Source organism: Podarcis filfolensis (assembly GCF_964270895.1).
Source record: "Podarcis filfolensis genome assembly, chromosome: 5".
NCBI lineage: Eukaryota > Metazoa > Chordata > Lepidosauria > Squamata > Lacertidae > Podarcis > Podarcis filfolensis.
In genome coordinates this window covers 81,957,480-81,975,592 of record NC_139608.1, presented here as the reverse complement: position 1 = coordinate 81,975,592, position 18,113 = coordinate 81,957,480, and the positions used below count along the sequence as shown (strand labels likewise).

The window sequence follows — 18,113 nt, the reverse complement described above, 5'->3', positions numbered from 1 at the left end:
TGGAATCTTTTCTGCTTTAAGATTGGCTCTGGGTGGTGTACCATGGCAAGAAGAATGCCAATAAGAGCAATAAACATCACAACACAAATAATAAAGTGGCATTATAAAAAATAACTGCAGCAGTCAAAGCAATGCCATTCAGCACCAATGAATTTTAGAATAAAAAGCAAAATAAAAAAAGTATTTACCTGGCATCAGAAGCTATAAAGTGATATAACCTACCAAGCTTTTCTTTCCTTGACAGTTTACTATTTGCAAGCTACTTAGAGTCCCCCAACCCCAGTATTGCTATTGTTACAGTTTATTTATTTATATTTATATGCCACATTTAGGAAAAACAGGCTTCCAACACACAAATACGTAATTTAAGCACAAAGAAACACAGCTTACAAAAAATTAAGACAACAAAATCTATTTTTTTTTCAAAAAAGTGTTAGAAGCCAGATACAATCTTGCTGAAACAAACAAAGACAATTGTTACATTTCAACCAAAAACGTGCACGCCAGGCTTATTCCCTGACATGCTAGTTTTCCACACACAGGGATTTATTTATTTTTATCAACCTGCAATTTCAAATGATACAGCTGGGGCATGTTTACCATTTCCATGAGAACTAAGCCAAAGCTTTGAGATGAGAATGGATCTAAAAACCACCCAACACATTAAACTAAATTGAACTGATGACAGGCCGTGGAAAGCCTTGCTTGTATATTGTTGTTTCAAATTATTTACCCAAAACATCCTATTGAGGCAAGCTCTTAAAATATCCTTCTAATACAGATGGTCCAATGGCATGAATACTGCCGACATTTATCTGTTAAAATAAACACAAAAAAGTCTTCGTTTTTAAAGGAACAGTTCAGCTTTTACCATTTTGGTGCTATCCATGACCTTGCATCAACAGTCATTCTTGTTTTTTGCATTCATGGGTCTTTTCTCCCATTTTAAACAGACTTTTATTAATTTATGTCGGAAGCTACAAGTTTTTTCTTTCTCTTTGCTGTTTCATCCTCTTGTAAAGGAGGACATTGTGCCAAATGGAAGTTACTGAAGTGCACCTGTGAATGGACTGACCTCGCTTTTTTTTTGCTTTTGCTTTTTAACAATGAAAAACAACAGGAGAAAATGAGTTCCACAGCTGATTTTCAAATAGGAGGGGTTTTTTTATAGTCAGGAGATTGTCTTGATGACACACCTTGTTTTTAACTGATTTAATGAACCAATTATTGTCAGGGCTGCAGTATTTCAGTTCAGAGTATATTTAATTAAAAGCTGATTAATCTCTTGAATAAATAATGTAGGGAAAGTATTTCTCTTTTGAAAAAAAACATCTTAAAAGCTGTTGCCCAAGTCACAAGACCAGGATATTATTATCTGATTAGAACTATATTAAGCTGAACGTGCCTCTAGCCCACTTTTACAGTGAAATCCAACTACTCAGATGTGAGACCCATGGAGTTCAGGTAGGCGTGTATCGCAGGAATGGGGAACCGATGACCCTCTAGATATTGCAGGACTCTAGTTTCCGTCATCCTTCACCCATTGACCATGCTGGCCAAGGCTGATGCGAGTCCAACATTTGGAGGACCAGAAATTCCCCACGCCTGGTGTACAGAACTGCAATCTCAACTGGGTCCCCCACCCAAAAAACTTTGCTTTTCTTCATCCCTCTAGGGTGGCAATCTATAAAGGAAAACATGGTCCATCCCAAACCACTATGGGTTGTATCCGGCTAAATTCTAGACATTAGCTAAGTAGTAAATAATAATAATAATAATAATAATAATAATAATAATAATAATAATAATTTTTATTTATACCCCCTCTCCCCGGCCAAGACCGGGCTCAGGGCAGCTAACACTGAATAGAAATACAGTAAAAACATTAAAAACAAAACAAACAGTTGATTAAAATATAAGTTGGAATACAGCTTAAAATGCTGCCTCGTTTTAGTGGTAGCCTATAGATCAAAGCCATAAGGGGAGAAAACGTCAAATATTCACCAGGACCAACTATCCACACTGGTCCTACATGGGCCAGCAAAAAGAGCCAAGGAAAAATTTATATACAAAATCCCATATGAGGGGTTCCATTAAAAAAATAAATAAATGAGAGGGGGGGTTAGACTGAGTCCAGCCCAAAGTCCAGGTGGAACGGCTCCGTCTTGCAGGCTCTGTGGAAAGATGTCAAATCCTGCAGGGTCCTGATCTCCTGCGGTAGGGCGCTCCACCAGGCCGGGGCCAGAGCTGAAAAGGCCCTGGTTGAGGCCAATCTAACCTTCTTGGGGCTCGGGACTTCCAAAGTGTTGCTATTTATGGACCTTAAGGTCCTCTGCGGGGCATACTAGGAGAGGCAGTCCCGTAGGTACGGGAAGTCTTTTTAATTTCAGCTGGTCTGTTCTGAGTATGTCTAACATTGAATGCAATCCTATACAGCTGGGTAAAGAAGATTCTCAGCAGGTACATGATAAAATTTGATTGCTGTAAAGAAGCATGTATAACTTTAAAACCTTGAACCCACATTCCATATTTCCATACTTGTGCTAATTGCTGATTTCTATAGCCGAAGCCTGAAATATGCCTGTCTCACCTTTTGTTTAAGACTTTCAAGGAAGGGATTTCACAGCCTTCCTTGGCAACCCATTCCAATGCTGAACTGTTCTATAATTAGACAGCTGCATCTTCTTGTAGTCATTTCTATTATGCACTAGGTTTCCTAACGGCAGAACGGAAACAGCGAGGAAGGCTGCCTCTGGATGGCCTGCTGTTGAAGCCTGCAAAAAGTCTGTCTAGTTCAGCAGCGGACAAACAGATGCTTTTGGGAATCCCACTGGCAGGACGTGAAAGCATAAGACAATGTTTATATTTATAAGAATGTTACAAAACTGCCAACTCAATATAAAAAAATGGCAGTGTACAATAAAATGAGTAAAAAATTCATAAAATCATAAAATAGAGAACAAATGACCAGCAATGCATCGCATTAAAACTGCTTAGCAAAAGAAACATGTTTTCAGCAGGTGACAAAATAACAAAGTTGTAGGGTGCCTGTCTGATTTCAGTAGGAACTAGTACAGTATTCCGAATTACTGGTGCCACTACACTGATAAACCTTGGCTCCCATAGAAACTATAAAAGAATACAAGCTCACAGTGTGACATTCAAGAGGGATTCTCCAGGTGATCACAGTGATCTGGCCAGGGTATAAGGGACAAGGTGGTCCTTCAGATAATGTTTGTGGCACAGCCATAGTCTTCAAGGAACAATTCAGATCCTTTTGCAACGTAGGATTTACCATGTGACCAAGCACAAAAGCTGCCACAAGAACAAAACTATTTTTTTAATGGAACATCATTCTTTTGCAATTTGGACTCTAGAGGGAGTCGTTTGCTATAGATGTTGAACTGGTAATGGAGACTTGCAACAGAAAGGTGTGTTTTTCCCATTCCTTTTTTTTTAATCACAGTTCTTTTTTACAAAAATATTTAAAAGGTTTTCTTAAAAAAGGAGGATTTGGACTTGATGCTTTGGTTTCTGCTGACACCCCATTTCAAATGTTCCTACTACCACCTTCTTAAGTAGCGTTTTAAAAATGTCTTGAGAGTTTGGTCTTACTGCAGCCATCTTTTCCCAGCTTGATTTAGGTAAGTGTAGTTTTTGCATGCACAGCTAAGCTTCCCCTGTGTGAAAATATGCAGTAGTAAGGAAAGGGTGAAATCATGAGATTAATGCTGAGCTTTGCACATTGTGGCCCTGGTTAAAAATAAAAGACAGAACTCACTGTAACCAATTAAAGATTATCATAGCATGTTGCATGCTATAACTTTGTGGCAAAATGCAAGAACATAAGAAAAGTTTGGTTGGATCATTCTAAGGAATCCTCAAGTCCAGCACCTTGTTCCCAACAGAGACTAACCAAATATTTCCAGGAAGCTCAGAAACAGGGCACAAATCAAATCAGATGGGTCGGGTGCAAATAATAAAATTATTATTATTATTATTATTATTATTATTATTATTATTATTATTAGCAACAGCCCTTCCTCACTCTTTGACATCCACATTTGATATTCTCTGAACACAGATCTTCCATTCAGCTCTCATGGTTAATAGCCATCAATAGAACTTTGCTCCTAGAATTTGCCTATTCCCCACCCCCTTTTAAAAATCACCTAAGTCACCCTTTCCTGGCAAATGTCCTCCAGATGTTGTCAGACTCCCAATTTCCATCAGTCCCATCGTGGTCAGTGTTCTGGGATTATGGGAGTTAGAATCCAACAATACCTGGAAGGCTGATCTAAGCCATGGTCACAGCCTATGGAAGCCAATTAGGTGAGTCAGGTGTGCATCATTTTTGGTCCCTATAAAATCATCTTAAATGGTAAATGATACCACCAAGGGTAGGATTATGACTGGGAGGGGCAAACAGAAATATAATCCCTTCCAGGAACTTGCCAGGGCACTGGGTAACTTACTCACTGCATGTATGGGGTATGACCTTTCACAAAGCCAGATTCCCATTAAAACATAACTGTGAGGTTCATGGGATCTGGAGAAAAGGAGCAGCTCTCTTACAGCCTTGCTACTTCCTGAGCCTCTTCACAACTTGGGGGGGGGGGATTTTCCCCTCAGTCTCGTTGGGTCTCTTAAGTCAAAGCCATGTATGATACCCCTTCCCCATCAATCCGCAGGAGAAAGGCAGGGCCAGTGGAAAAAATAAATTTAGCTTGGCTACCAAGGACAGCCCAAATGTGTGGGCCCCTGGTAAGTACAGTTATATAAATCATCCACTATGCTATCCTGAAATGACATCATGTGGATGGATGTACTATGTATGATTAATAGATGAGACTGGTACAATAAGTCGTTCATTGCATCTTTCTAGCTTTATATCTCTGTTTCACAACATAACATCCTGAAGTGACAATACTGAATCATTTTATGATTCATCTAGTTTTATTTATCTACATGGCCTCTCTTATCTTTTTCTTTCTTTCTTTTAAATTCAAACACAGTTGGATAGGTTTTCAAATCCTGGCATTAGTCAGGTGCATAAAATCCAGACCATCCCATAAAATTTGAGGCAGATGGCACTACTGAAGGTCTGGTAGCACTTTGGTTTTGATTTCGTAAGAGAATGGAGAAGGCACACACACACACACAACCCAAATCCAAGATGTGCCAAAAATATAGTTCTGCTTCATCATCCTCAGAATTATGCTTGCATATACCTCCTACAAGCCCGAAATCAATTTCCAAAAATGCACCATAGGTTTGGCAATAATATTGGTGCAGAAGCAAAAAGGGGAAGGGGGAAAAAAAAACACACACACACACACACACAGAGAGAGAGAGAGAGAGAGAGAGAGAGAGAGAGAGAGAGAGAGAGAGAGAGATGGTGGATTAAAGGAAGCTGCAGTTACCATAGAAACCAATGAGACCAACTCAACACTGTGTACTTTGTAGCATCATCATTCTGTGGCTGATGAACCCCAACGGGAAGCATTGTTCCTGTCCCTATGGAAACCTAGGGAACAGCCCACACTGTAGTCACGGGAGATTAAAGCAAACTGGAGCAAATATCTTCCAATTCAGCTATGAGCAATCTCTCCTGCTGAGAGCTACCACCGATTTACACACACACACACACACACACACACACACACACACACACACACAGAAAAAGCACATAAACCAGGCACATCAATAACAGACCCAAGCCGAGCAAAGGTGTTCGGTCTACAAATTAATTTTAAGGAAAGAAGAAGTGTTTGCAGGCAGCTTAACACATGTGAACACCTAGGAAGCGGATTTATGGCTGCACCTAATCCCCATGGCAACCCACGAGGAGGTTTAAAGCTCAAAATAAACTGCTCCACAAAATGACTTTTTTTTTCTAATACAAACCACTACCTACCATTGGATAATTAGCATCCATTTCATCCACCGTCCCCCCAGGTGATTATATTTCAAACTAGGAGCTCCTTAGCTAATTATTGCACTAGTAGAGACCCTGAGCTAGTATGCCCAACAGAGACTGTAGCTTCCTATATTCCTTCTGCGAGGGCAGAGCTTCGAGTGTGTGGAGCAAGAAGAGACAGGAGGAAAAGCAGGAAAGGGGCGAGTCTTGCTCTACTTCAAAAGCTACTGTGGTGGAGTGTGTTAAAAATAATAGTTTACAAGTAAGTAAATGTTTGCCAAAATCAGTGCATATTGTACAGTTGGTTGCTACAGTTCTGCTCCCCAGTAAACCCTTCTCTACCACCATGTAATATGTCATGCCACAATCAGCTCTTAATTATGCCAAACAAAGATACCATCCCAGGAATGCCAATGTGCAGGCATATTAATTCCTTGTTTAGTGATGCTGACCAAGTTCACAATTATGGCCAACACAGTTGGGAAAGTCTGAGCTATAAGGGATGCCCAGGCTCATTCAAGTCAAGCTCCATCTCAAAACGGGGTTCACCCCCAACCTCTATCACTTGCGCATTATAGAACTTTCCACTTTTGCAAGCAACCCCACCCCAAAGCTATTGGTAAAACCTATTTGGTGTTTCGCAACCAATCTGACTAGTTGCAGGACCTTAGCCAGACCTAGCAAAGTACACGCAGAATCTACGGAAGCAATTGGCAACTTGGCTGCAGACAGGATAGACGAAGCAGGGACCAGGAACTTGTAGTTAGGTGTTTATTATATACAGTGGACTATTTACAGGAACAGAACACGGATCTTTTGCTAGCTCTCTCTGACACGACTCACAACTCCTACACTGACACACAGAACTCTGAACCTCTGAACACTGAACTCACAAACTAAGAACTAACGCATTCCAGTTAGTAGGCCATTAATTATCACTCCTTTGAGAGAGCTTGACGAATCAGGGAGCGGTCTCCATGTCTCTGTTATCACCAGGCAGACTTACTCCTTCAGATTGCCTTCTGGCTGTCTGCCAAACCTTAATTGACTCTGTGTGAGTAGCTGCACGTACACAGTTTCCCAACAAAAGCTTCTGTGATGGAAGGAAGGTAACAGGGGGCACCAAAAGCTCACTAGCTGGGTCTGGCAAACTTTGCCTCTTAGAACCTGCTCAGTGTCAGGAGGTTACAAAGCTGACCATGTGGTGAATACTTTTTACAAATGTTCTAGCTGAACGCTCAAAAGAACCAGGTGGATTTCAAAGGAAGAAGGGCCAGGGATTGTTGGCGACGCATGGCAGGAATCACATAAAACTAGAGCACTAACAGGGCAGGGCACAGGGAGGCACTGGCGAGCTCCACTCTCAGAGCCATGTGACTTCTAGGATTCTCAGGTGATCGCAGTGAACTTCTGCAGCCGAACCTTTGACATATATTGAGAACCCTGGAAGATGGTTCAGGCACAGTCCGTTGCAATCTATCCCACATAACACAAAAATATATGTAAAGCATGGCAGTGAGCAAAGTTATGGTGCATAAAACATATGCACGAAATGTTAAAATATATTCTTTCCAACCATCAAATTAGGTGGTGGAGGGGAGCATCTCAAATGTTGTTTTCTTTTAACAGCGTTATTTTCGAAGTGTTCAGGATTAATTTAGAACCGAATTAGCTTTCACAAACTGTTCCTGGTTTTGACAGCTGCCCAGGCAAAGGATGTCACATTTTAAATAATTTTCACACATTGAGCTGCTGACAAGTTTTCTAATTTTTGTAACATGGAAATGAAAGAGAATAGGGATGGACGGATATCCTCAGTTTCCCTTTCCCCCCTCCCATTCTGGTCCCATGGTTTGCTTCTGACCCATGTTCTGGTTCTGCCTGCCTGCCTGCCTTAACTTAGAAAGAAACTGAATTAATTTTGGAACTGGTGCGTGCACAGACTGGTGCAGTTTTCGGTTTGCAGGTGATCCAAGACATGCAAGCACAATCAAAGAAATTGTGAGCCTTTCAAGGTTCCTTTTTGCAAAGGGCTTTCATGAATGTGTACCTACGTTCCTGTGGCTTTAGTAACCAGCAGGGAAAGCAAAACTTATGCTGCACATGTGCAGCACTCTGAGCCAACACAAAATCAGAAATGAAGAATGGTGTGTAAAGGATATAAAAACAGCTTGATTTTGTGGATGCAGACTGAGCTAGCATAGGTTTGGAGATGGATACTAGGCTCTCCAACTTGACCCAGGTATACTAACAGACCTTCCAACTGTCCCTATTTTCCAGGAAAAGTCCTAGATTTACAGAAGCCACCCCAGTTTCCAATTTGTTCCCAGAATGTCCCATATAATCAGAATGTACATTCCTATTATTATTATAGTTGGTCCTTCTGGATTCAGTGACACTGACTCCTTATTGGGCATAAGTGGGCATCGGACTGCAGCCTTACAAAGTTTTCTTTTCTATGGAAAAGAAACTCCTTGACTGGACTTGATATAAAGAGATCTGGTAACTTTTGGTTTCTTCTAGCATTTACGAATGTAACTGGTTATTTGTTTCACAGATGGAGAAATGTCTTAGCTCACTCCATGAGCACTCCTTTCACAGCTAGCTATCGAGAAGGTAGGCAGATCTCACTAGCTGCCAGATATGTGCTGCCATCCAAACCAACTCTTTTGCACTTTGATTGGTGAAGAATGAGATGAGAGCCATACTAAACTGAACAATATGCAAAAAACGACAAAAACAACAGAGAAAGGGTCCTGAAAATATTAGCCTTTGAAGCTCTTGCCCTTTTACAACGAGTCTTATTGAACATATGGTACTGCCTTAAATGGGTGAGACCATTGGCCCATCCTGCCAAGAACTGTCTACTTGGCAGCAAGTCTCTAAGGCCTCAGGCAAGGGACTTCCTTAACCCAAAAGGCCAAGGACTCAATCTGGAAAGTTGTGCAGGGAGAGCTCTGGCTGCACAATTGAGAGACTGACCACCCTCACTGGAGCCCCTTTCCAAGGAAATAACTGATCATATGAGAATGAAAAAAGGGTGATTTGAAGAAAGAACTATTAATGAAGTCCTGTTTTTAAGATCAATTTTCACACCACACCTTAATAACTTTTTTTTCTTTGCTTAGCAAATAAATATAGCCGGCAGTTGCACAACAGCTTTCTTTGCGTGCGCACGCCAAACCAAAAATCAATTGCTACTATTTCTTCTCCCTCAACACCAGTGTTCAGTGAACCACTTCCTAAAGGTTATTTAATTGTGAATCTGGAAGATTGATTTTGATTTAAACTGTGGCCTACAGTATGAAAAGGTACTGTAATTTCTTCATCTGTCACTCTGGCTGATCTAATTTTGATCTGCAACTGACCTACAAAAAGCCATAATCTTTTACTCAATAAAACAGAATTTTCTGCAGTTGGCTTTCAAGGGGAAATGATCAGACCTTTCAGGAATACATGGTGTGCTAAGTCACTAAGAAGCAGAGGCGGGTAAATATCTTTAAAAGATTTTCAATAACTATGCGCTCAGTTTCAGCTGGGATTTTACCTAAAAGATCCACAACCCATAAATTCATTGGCAGAAATGTCCACAGAAATGTTGGATGCAAAAATGATACCTAAAAGTTAGTTGCATTCCTAAACTGATAGGAAAACAATGTGTCGTTAAGTACATTTTCTTCCTATCTTTTTCAATTATATTGCATATTAATAAAGCAAAATATGCCCATTTAGTTTTGCTTTGCCATAAAGCAACCAAACCCAAATGTTGATCCAATTAAAAAAACAAAACCAATTCCTAACTACCTGTGCAAATATCAATATATTGTAGCCAGATTTAGTGAACCATTGCAACAGACAAAACCATGAAAGGCAGAATATTCATATTGGCTATATATATTCTATCAAGAAAGAAAGAAAACCAAAACCACATTTGTCATCTCATCTGTAATGGTTCTAGGGGTTGCTTGCGCGTAAACCGGCACCACACCTGGCTGGGTTGCCTGAGTGAACCTTTTCTATCCGGACAGCCACTCGCCCGTGGCTGTCTCAATCGCTGGCAGAATCCGTCAGTGGGCGTTTCTTAAACTTCTTCCAGCAAAGAAGCTCTTTGACGCCTAGTCTCCGCCTACTCTCCCTGCGCGGAAGCCTTCTGCGCAAGGAGGGTGTGGGCAGCGGAGGACCCTTACTCTCCCCGCTGGTCCCCGGCAAGGAGTCATGGGACCGCCTTGCCGATTCCCCCATCTGCCCCCCTTCTCCACTGGTGCTACGCTGATTCCCTTCCCCATAAGATGGGCTGCCTCTCCCCATCCTGGGGCGCTCTCTGGAGTCCCCCTGGAGCCCGCTCTCTCCCTCCGGCCCTGATGGCAGTTCCCTGACATCATCTTTCCTTTTCATAGAGCTAGGCTGTTTTTAAACAGATCCTTGTCGACTTGTGTGGCGAACATATTGACATGCCTTTTTGGGGTGTTTGTTCACAAAAAAATTCTAATTACATCTAGTGTTTGTTGTTTGTTAGACTAAATCCCATTACTTTTAATTTATCCAAACTAAACTTACAGTCTGGCAATGTGGATAGAGACCAATAAACTTATTACATCCTTTGACTGTTCCTGATATATAAAATTTCAAATATAAAACCATGTTACCTGCATGGTGCTTAAGCTTATATCAATATAGACCCAACTGGATTCCTTATATGTACAGAACACACTGTTCTATACATGGTCCAAAATGGCTCCATAACACTTGCAAACAATTCTTCAATAATAATAATAATAAATTAATGGCGTGGGTGCATGAAACTTAATGATAAAACCTGTTAAAAGTCCACAGTAATGATACTTCCATAATATAAGCACTTTGGACTCAAACCTAACAATACTAGCTCTAAATCTCAATTAAATCTAGGCAATTAACCCAAATTCACCTGTTGGCTGCAGTGTGTCCTAGCAGGCAGCCTACCTAAATTCATTTTGCACAACAAACGAGCCTTGTTCCCACAGGGCCTGGATCCAAATTACTTACACCCAAATAAGGGAAATCTTTCCCCTGGAGGCGAAGAGCTCAGAACCAGGCTCAAGGGAGGCAAAAATGTTCCACATTTTTAATTTTCTAATAGAACTAGCCCTCTTTCGGTTCACAAGGTTCCATCGAACTAAGTCTTACTTAGACCAACTGGAATCAACAGACTTAAGTAATGAGGTTTATAATTTCAGTGGGTCTATTCTAAGTACTGTATGATTAATGTTGGATATTGCCCACCATTTAACAACTCTACAGGGATAACAGTTATCTAGAGTAGTGAATACAAGAAACTTTTGGATCTTTCGTGGCACAAATGCACCATTATGGAGAAGACTTGCTGTGCCTGGAAGTGAGTGCAAAATTACGACAAAAATGATGCCTATATTGAGTATCAGAACTTCCCCGGCATTAGTAGTTAATTTTCATAACCTTAGGTGTCAGAAACAATACATTTCCCTTCAACAGGAACAAACCTGTCCTCCTTTAACTTCCTGTGCAAAAATTAGTCTACCAGGATTCTGTGGAAAGGAAAGGGTTTTCTGAAGACAGTTTGTCACATAATATGGCACCCTGATACAAACAATATTTACTTGGAAGATGCATCTCATTTCTCTTATTTGAACTAACTCTCAAATACATAGGTTTAGGAACAAAGAGTTAGAGTGGATGCACATGGCCAATCTTTTCACCTAATTACTTTAAATATCAAGGCATAGCCTGGTTGCCTGTCGTCATGAGGCCATTTTCTGCATGTATCACAAATTCTTAAATGAGGGGTATTGGCTAGCCATCTGAAAAAAAGTAGATGGAAAATCTGAAGAAAGCATGGGGAAACTCACAAGGACTCTGCCAGTTAAGGTCTGGGCTGAAATCATCACCCCTGCCCAGTCTTTAACAGAGGTCATCCAGCCCACTTCTGCTGCCACAACTTCCTCTTTCTCGTCTGTGGGTTTCAAGTCCCCATCTGCCTGGGTCTCCCCATTGCTGGTTATCTTCTGGACCTCCTGTAAAATTGAGAGAAAGAGAGAGAGAGATTAGCATAGCAGGGGTTAAACTGCAGCAGAGTACCAGATAAACACATCATCTCTGTTTGCGGTCTCCCAGTTCAGTGCATTAGAAGCTAAAAAGATACTACTGATGTTAAGATGGACAATTAATGTCTCTGTGTAAAGTTACCCAATGCCTTTATATCCTCTTTACTGGGGATTCCCCCCCCCTTTTGTTTGTCTATTTTATAAATAATGCTTGTATTTTGGTAAAGTAAAAATTTAAGTTATCTCACACACACAAGACAGTTATCACCACAACACACGGTGAGTGGGAAAATTATGTTCTTCTGTCAAATGGAAAACTGGCCTGCCTTCTATGGGATATGCAAATAAGAATATTCCTGTTAATGGCAAGTGCTTACTTTCTTACAAGAAAGAAAGAAAGAAAGAAAGAAAGAAAGAAAGAAAGAAAGAAAGAAAGAAGCCCAAGTCAAGCCATCAAAATGCCAACTTTGGTACAGCACACTTTCAGTCATGGCAAGTTCAGAAATGCAACTGTGATAGGGGCAGGGAGGAGATGATGGCAGGACCTGTTGTCTGAACAGTGCATCAATACTAAAGTGTTGGTCCTAGCAGGGAGGGAGATATCATTTGGGGTGTGCTTCAGGCACTGTCTAGGCCTGGCACTGCTTTCAACTTTGAGTTCTGCCCATTCTGTGAAATGATGATGAGTTATGGGCAACGTAAGGTGACCCCCCACCTAAAAATTCCCCTGGTTGGCATTTTTCTTTCCCAAGCTCTATGCAAATACAGTGAGTGGTGTTTTTCAAAAGTTGCTAGGGAGATGCAGTAGGTATTTTTGACACCACAGGAGCCAGTTTCCTCTCTCTGTTCTCATATGCAATGTAGCTGGCACCTGGAATGTCGGCAATCTCAATACAGCCTCGTATTTGTACGGTCCTGTACGCAAACCTCAATGCAAAGTATGCACACAGACAAAATTAACCTACGATGCAACACACAGTGAATGCGCACAATAGTCAGGTGTTGTTTTAATTTATGGTTTCCTGAATGAGTTTTCCAAGGAAGCTCACACTGGGCGAGTGCGTGGAGCTTTAAACACCAAACAGAATGGGAATGCAGAGCTGCCAATCTTCCAGCAAGCTGCCGGGTTGCCAAGGAGCCACTCTGAAAAGGGAGCTGCGTGATTAATCCGAGGAACTCCTCTCTGGCTGTAAGCACTGTCCCTCACTGAGTCACCAGAGGAAGGGAGGAAGAAGCAAATTAAGAGGAGGCACTCTTGCTGTGCTATGCTGGCTGAATCACCACTGACCCCTGCCATTCACAGCCAGCCCTCCTCGCGGGGCGCTGCTGCAAGGACACTGCATCGCCACACCCAAGTTCGATATGCTTCAATCATGAACAGCACAGAAGATGTTGCGGGGGGGGGGGGGCACCCAAATACTGTAGCTTGTTTGTTCAGGTCAGTAAGAGAAGTTCAGCTCCCACTGCCGTTTTTAACACTCATTACTGCTTCCTGAAGTTTTCCACAAGACAAGAATACAGAAAGAGGCGCAACTCAGAGGAATCTCCCACTGCGTTGGTGACAAAACAGCAGTAATATTTATTAAGTATCCTAGCATAGTAAACATTTGAGTTGCCTAGTGTAAGTAAGCAGCATCCATCAACCCCTATAGATGTCCCCAAGGGCTTTAGGAAGCTCTGGATCTCACCAGAGGTTTCAGAGCATAGAACAGCAAGCCATAGCTTCATTCCTGTCACATCCTCCACAGATAAATCAATATTGCATCCATTGAAATGTTACTGACTTCTCCATATTTTAAATTTTACACTGCAAGTTTCAAAACACTAATATTTCCGATTTTGTAGTTTTATTGACATTTTATTCACAGTTGGAATCCTTCCCAAACTTTCCCCCCAAATTTGGGGGGGGATATATCCAGAATATTAGAGTGAAAATAAATACACATTCTGTGGATGGATGAAATCTATGCATTCTAGGCATGGTAAGATTTGGTTTGAACAAGCATTTTCTGCCTTTAAAATGCCTGACTGCTTGATTGATTGCTTGATTGACTGATTGATAGAGAGATTGATTTTCTATGTTGATTCCCATTCAACTAAATCCCAAAGCAGCTTGCAAACAATGAATAACAAGCAATTAATGGCTCAGAATGCAGCAAATGTGTATTCAAATTGTTTAGATTTAGAACAAATTTATGATTCAGAATGATTGCTCATGTTCACATTCCATTGTGAAATATGAATGGCAGCATTTGACTGATAAAGTGAAATATACCATCATTTGCACTGTGGTCAAAGCAGATTTCTGCCATACAGAGTAAATGAATTATAATTCAAATCAAAACTCTGTGTGCACGCACGCACACACGCATGCATGCACAAATCAACATCTGTGGCAAGGATAAAAGTCATGCTTCCTTTTCAATTATGTATAGCCTTTATTATATGATAAATATAGATCTGATGAATCAGATATTCTGCAGTCAACATTCATGAATGACACATTCCACACAAAAATTAGCCATCCTCTTGCTGTTTAATGAAGTCTCTATGTGAGGTTGTGTGGGGTTTTAGGCTGAAGTTGATGACAGGCAGTTTTAGTTCTCCTTTACATCCATTTCAGCTGAAGTTGTAGATGTGCCTATAGTCCACAACAGATTGGATTGAAGGGAAACAAACTTGAGTGCAATGCAGGGAAGAGAGCAGTGCAGTTGGCAGATGGTTCTAAACCACTGAGCCTCTTGGGCTTGCAGATCAGAAGGCTGGCGGTTCAAATCCCCGCAATGGGGTGAGCTCCTGTTGCTCTGTCCCAGCTCCTGCCTACCTAGCAGTTCGAAAGCACGCCAGTGCAAGCAGATAAATAGGTACTGCTGTGGCGGGAAGGTAAACAGTGTTTCCGTGTGCTCTGGTTTCTGTCACAGTCCTCTGTGCGCCAGAAGAGGTTTAGTCATGCTAGCTACATGACCCAGAAAGCTGTCTGTGGACAAACGCCGGCTCCCTCGGTCTGAAAGCGAGATGAGCGCAGCAACCCCATAGTTGCCTTTGACTGGACTTAACCGTCCAGGGGTCCTTTATCTTTTACCTTTTCATCGGACTAGGGAGATGGTGTTCAGACAGTTCTGGGTGGGGTGGCACTTCCCATGAAGATTAGCGGTTTTGAGATGAAGGAGATGCTTTTCACCAGTGTTTTCACCTTTAAAACTCTGCATGACCTGGGATCCAGGTACCTTAAAAACCTCCTGCTTCTACATGAATTTGCCTGCGTGTTATGAGCCTCACCCGAGGGAAAGAGCATTACGGTGCCTGGGGAAGGAATCTTTTCCTTTGGAACGCTCCCCTCCAGGCCTGTCTGCCTCACACCCAATTTAATGAGTTTTAAGTACCAGACAGATTTCGTCTTAATTTCCCACAGACAGTTAAGGTTTAGCAAAGTTGAAGCTACTTTTTTTTTTTTTACTGTTTGATTTGTTCTATGGTTGCAGCTATTTAAAAAAAAAGTTTTAAGGTTGTTATTTGGTTGTGGTGGTTGTATCAGCTTGAAAATGTTTAAATATAAAGACAGAGAAGTAAGTACCGTATTTTTTGCTCTATAAGACTCACTTTTTCCCTCCTAAAAAGTAAGGGGAAATGTGTCTTATGGAGCAAATGCAGGCTGCACAGCTATCCCAGAAGCCAGAACAGCAAGAGGGATTGCTGCTTTCACTGCGCAGCAATCCCTCTTGCTGTTCTGGCTTCTGAGATTCAGAATATTTTTTTTCTTGTTTTCCTCCTCCAAAAACTAGGTGCGCCTTGTGGTCTGGTGCGTCTTATAGAGCGAAAAATACGGTAAATGGCATTGCAGCCCTTCCATGAGCCAGGAAGCAGGACCAGGGGGAGGGGGAGGGGGAGAGACATTTCAAGAAACCTAGAATGAAGTTTTAATTGGTGCCTTATTTAGAGGCACGGCAGGTACATTTTAAGCTAATACTATCTTTATGCAGGCTGCTTACCTGTTGTTTTGTAAAGTATTCATTATTTTAATTGCTTGATGACAGGAACATATAAATAGAGTGAAGTGGGAGGGTGGTATATCTCTAGCGCTTGGTGTGATGTTGTCTCTCTTACATTTATAAATGGGGAAAGAGAAAAATCCTGTTTATCAGAATACTTGGTTAAGCAGTGATGAATCCATTTGGGGGCTTGTGCCAGACCCTGAAAAATCCAGTTAATTGGGGGAGGGGGGTGTAAGGGATTTTTATTTAATTATCCAGTTTTCTACTATCATTCTACCCCCATGGCAAAATCCAAAAGGAATTAAAATGACCAAGGCCAATGCATTTCTTTTAATAGCTTCCTGCAAAATGCCCAGGGTATGGGGTGGAGGGTCTAATTGTGTCCTCAAAACAACCCTGTGAGGTAGATTAGGATGGGAGATTGTAACTTCCTCAAGGCCAGCTAGTAAGCTTGGCAGAGATTTGAACTGAGGTCTTCCTGGTCCAAGCTCAGCAATGAACCCCATTACCTCCATGCCCTGATTTCTTTCCTTAAGGGAGTACTGTAGTCATTAGCCAGCAAGGGGGGCAGGGGAGAGAGACTGTGCTGCTGCCTTGCCTTCTCAGCTCCAAACGCCATGGCCACTTGCCAAGGAGAGGGGCAAGGTAACAGGAGCTTGCTATGGTGCAGGCAAGGCAAGAAGAGCATCTGATTGGCTCTGCCATAGCTCCTACACCATGCCACTCCTCCTTCCAGTGTGCAACAGCAACACACACTGATGGGTGGTGCTGATAACATCAAGGTTGCAGGTTCGATCCTCATATGGGACAGCTGTGTATTCCTGCAATGCAAAGGGTTGGACTAGATGAACCTCAGGGTCCCTTCCAACTCTATGATTCTATGGAAATGGTTCTGGAGTGCACCCTTCCTTTGTTCAGAATGCCTCAGCCTAGGAGGTTGAGGAACATTTATTTGCCTTTTGCATAACAGCTGCAGTTGCCTACAGGGTAGCAAGGCAATGTTTATTGCCGCTTGAGCACATGCAAACGGTTAAACGGAACTCTAAATAATTCAGCGTCCAAGTCTGATTGCATCTTTTGGCACAGGGAATGACCTCATCCTGAAACTGAAAGCTCCAATTAAACTAAAGCTGAGAAATGAGATCTCAGGTTTGAATAGCACCATAACCATTTGTTTTTAAAAGCACCATGTACATATGTCACTGAGAGTTCCAGAAAATATATACATATGGAATCACTCCAGGTGAGGAGGTGGTCTACTGAGCTCACCCAGATTAAAACTGTGCCTATTGGTAGCACAGAAAGTGCAAGGAGGCAGGGGAAGGAAGTGTTTGCAAAACATTTTAGCATGGAGATTTAAAAAGCAGCAGCAAAAGTGAACCAACAAATGTCACCTAACAGCTATGGCTGCTGGCTGACAAACTAGGTTACCGCCAGCCTCCCTCTGAATTTCTTATGTTCTTATTAGGTTGCATTGACGTCAGATATCATACTGTAACACCCCCCACACCCCAGTTTAAAAGGATTAATTATTGATACCTAGAAAAACATTCTTCTTTTCAGTGCAGAAAGGGAAACAGAGAGCCAAGTGGAAAACACATCTGATGAAACAACCGAACGTTTTTTCCCTATAAATTATTCACAGGCTATGTAATGGTTGCAAATTTGGCGGCTAAAGAAAGCCTGCACCCAAAACAGATTTTAGTTCATGCATCCCATGCACAGTCACTTGGCGGAAAGTCACACTTTCAAGGAGTCTTACCTCCTAGGGTGTAAGGAGCCAACTAAGGTCAGTTATTTGGAACCTCCAGTTCAATTGCCATCTTCCCCCAATTGTTCGAGGGCAAACAATTGTCGGGAGGGTGTTGCCTTTTATATGGTGACAGCTGATTTGAGGTTTTGATACGTTTGGGGGCTCCATGACAGCCCAGCAAAGTAACAGGAGTTGGGCAGAAGGTTCCGGGACAAAATATGAATGGTACTTATTTTGATCTAAATATTAAGGATCTGTCTACGGCTTTAACTGAATTAAATGGCTCATATCATATCCTTCCACATGAAAAGAAACTTACTTGAAATGTGCACATGAGGGAAGGGGGACTACGCACAAGCACACACACAAACACAGCAAGAGAAGAACCT

General features: G+C 41.7%; 1 protein-coding gene across 15 annotated transcripts in view; it reads right to left on the bottom strand.

Annotated features, from left to right (window-relative positions):
• Window positions 1-18,113, bottom strand: part of LOC310762901 (calcium-activated potassium channel subunit alpha-1) — a 564,221-nt gene that overhangs the window by 403,743 nt on the left and 142,365 nt on the right. For all 15 annotated transcript variants that reach the window (XM_083614569.1, XM_083614564.1, XM_083614572.1 and 12 more), the window contains exon 2: window positions 11,785-11,949. In XM_083614569.1, the coding sequence (XP_083470695.1) occupies window positions 11,785-11,949 (165 nt within the window). The remainder of the gene's footprint in view (window positions 1-11,784; window positions 11,950-18,113) is intronic.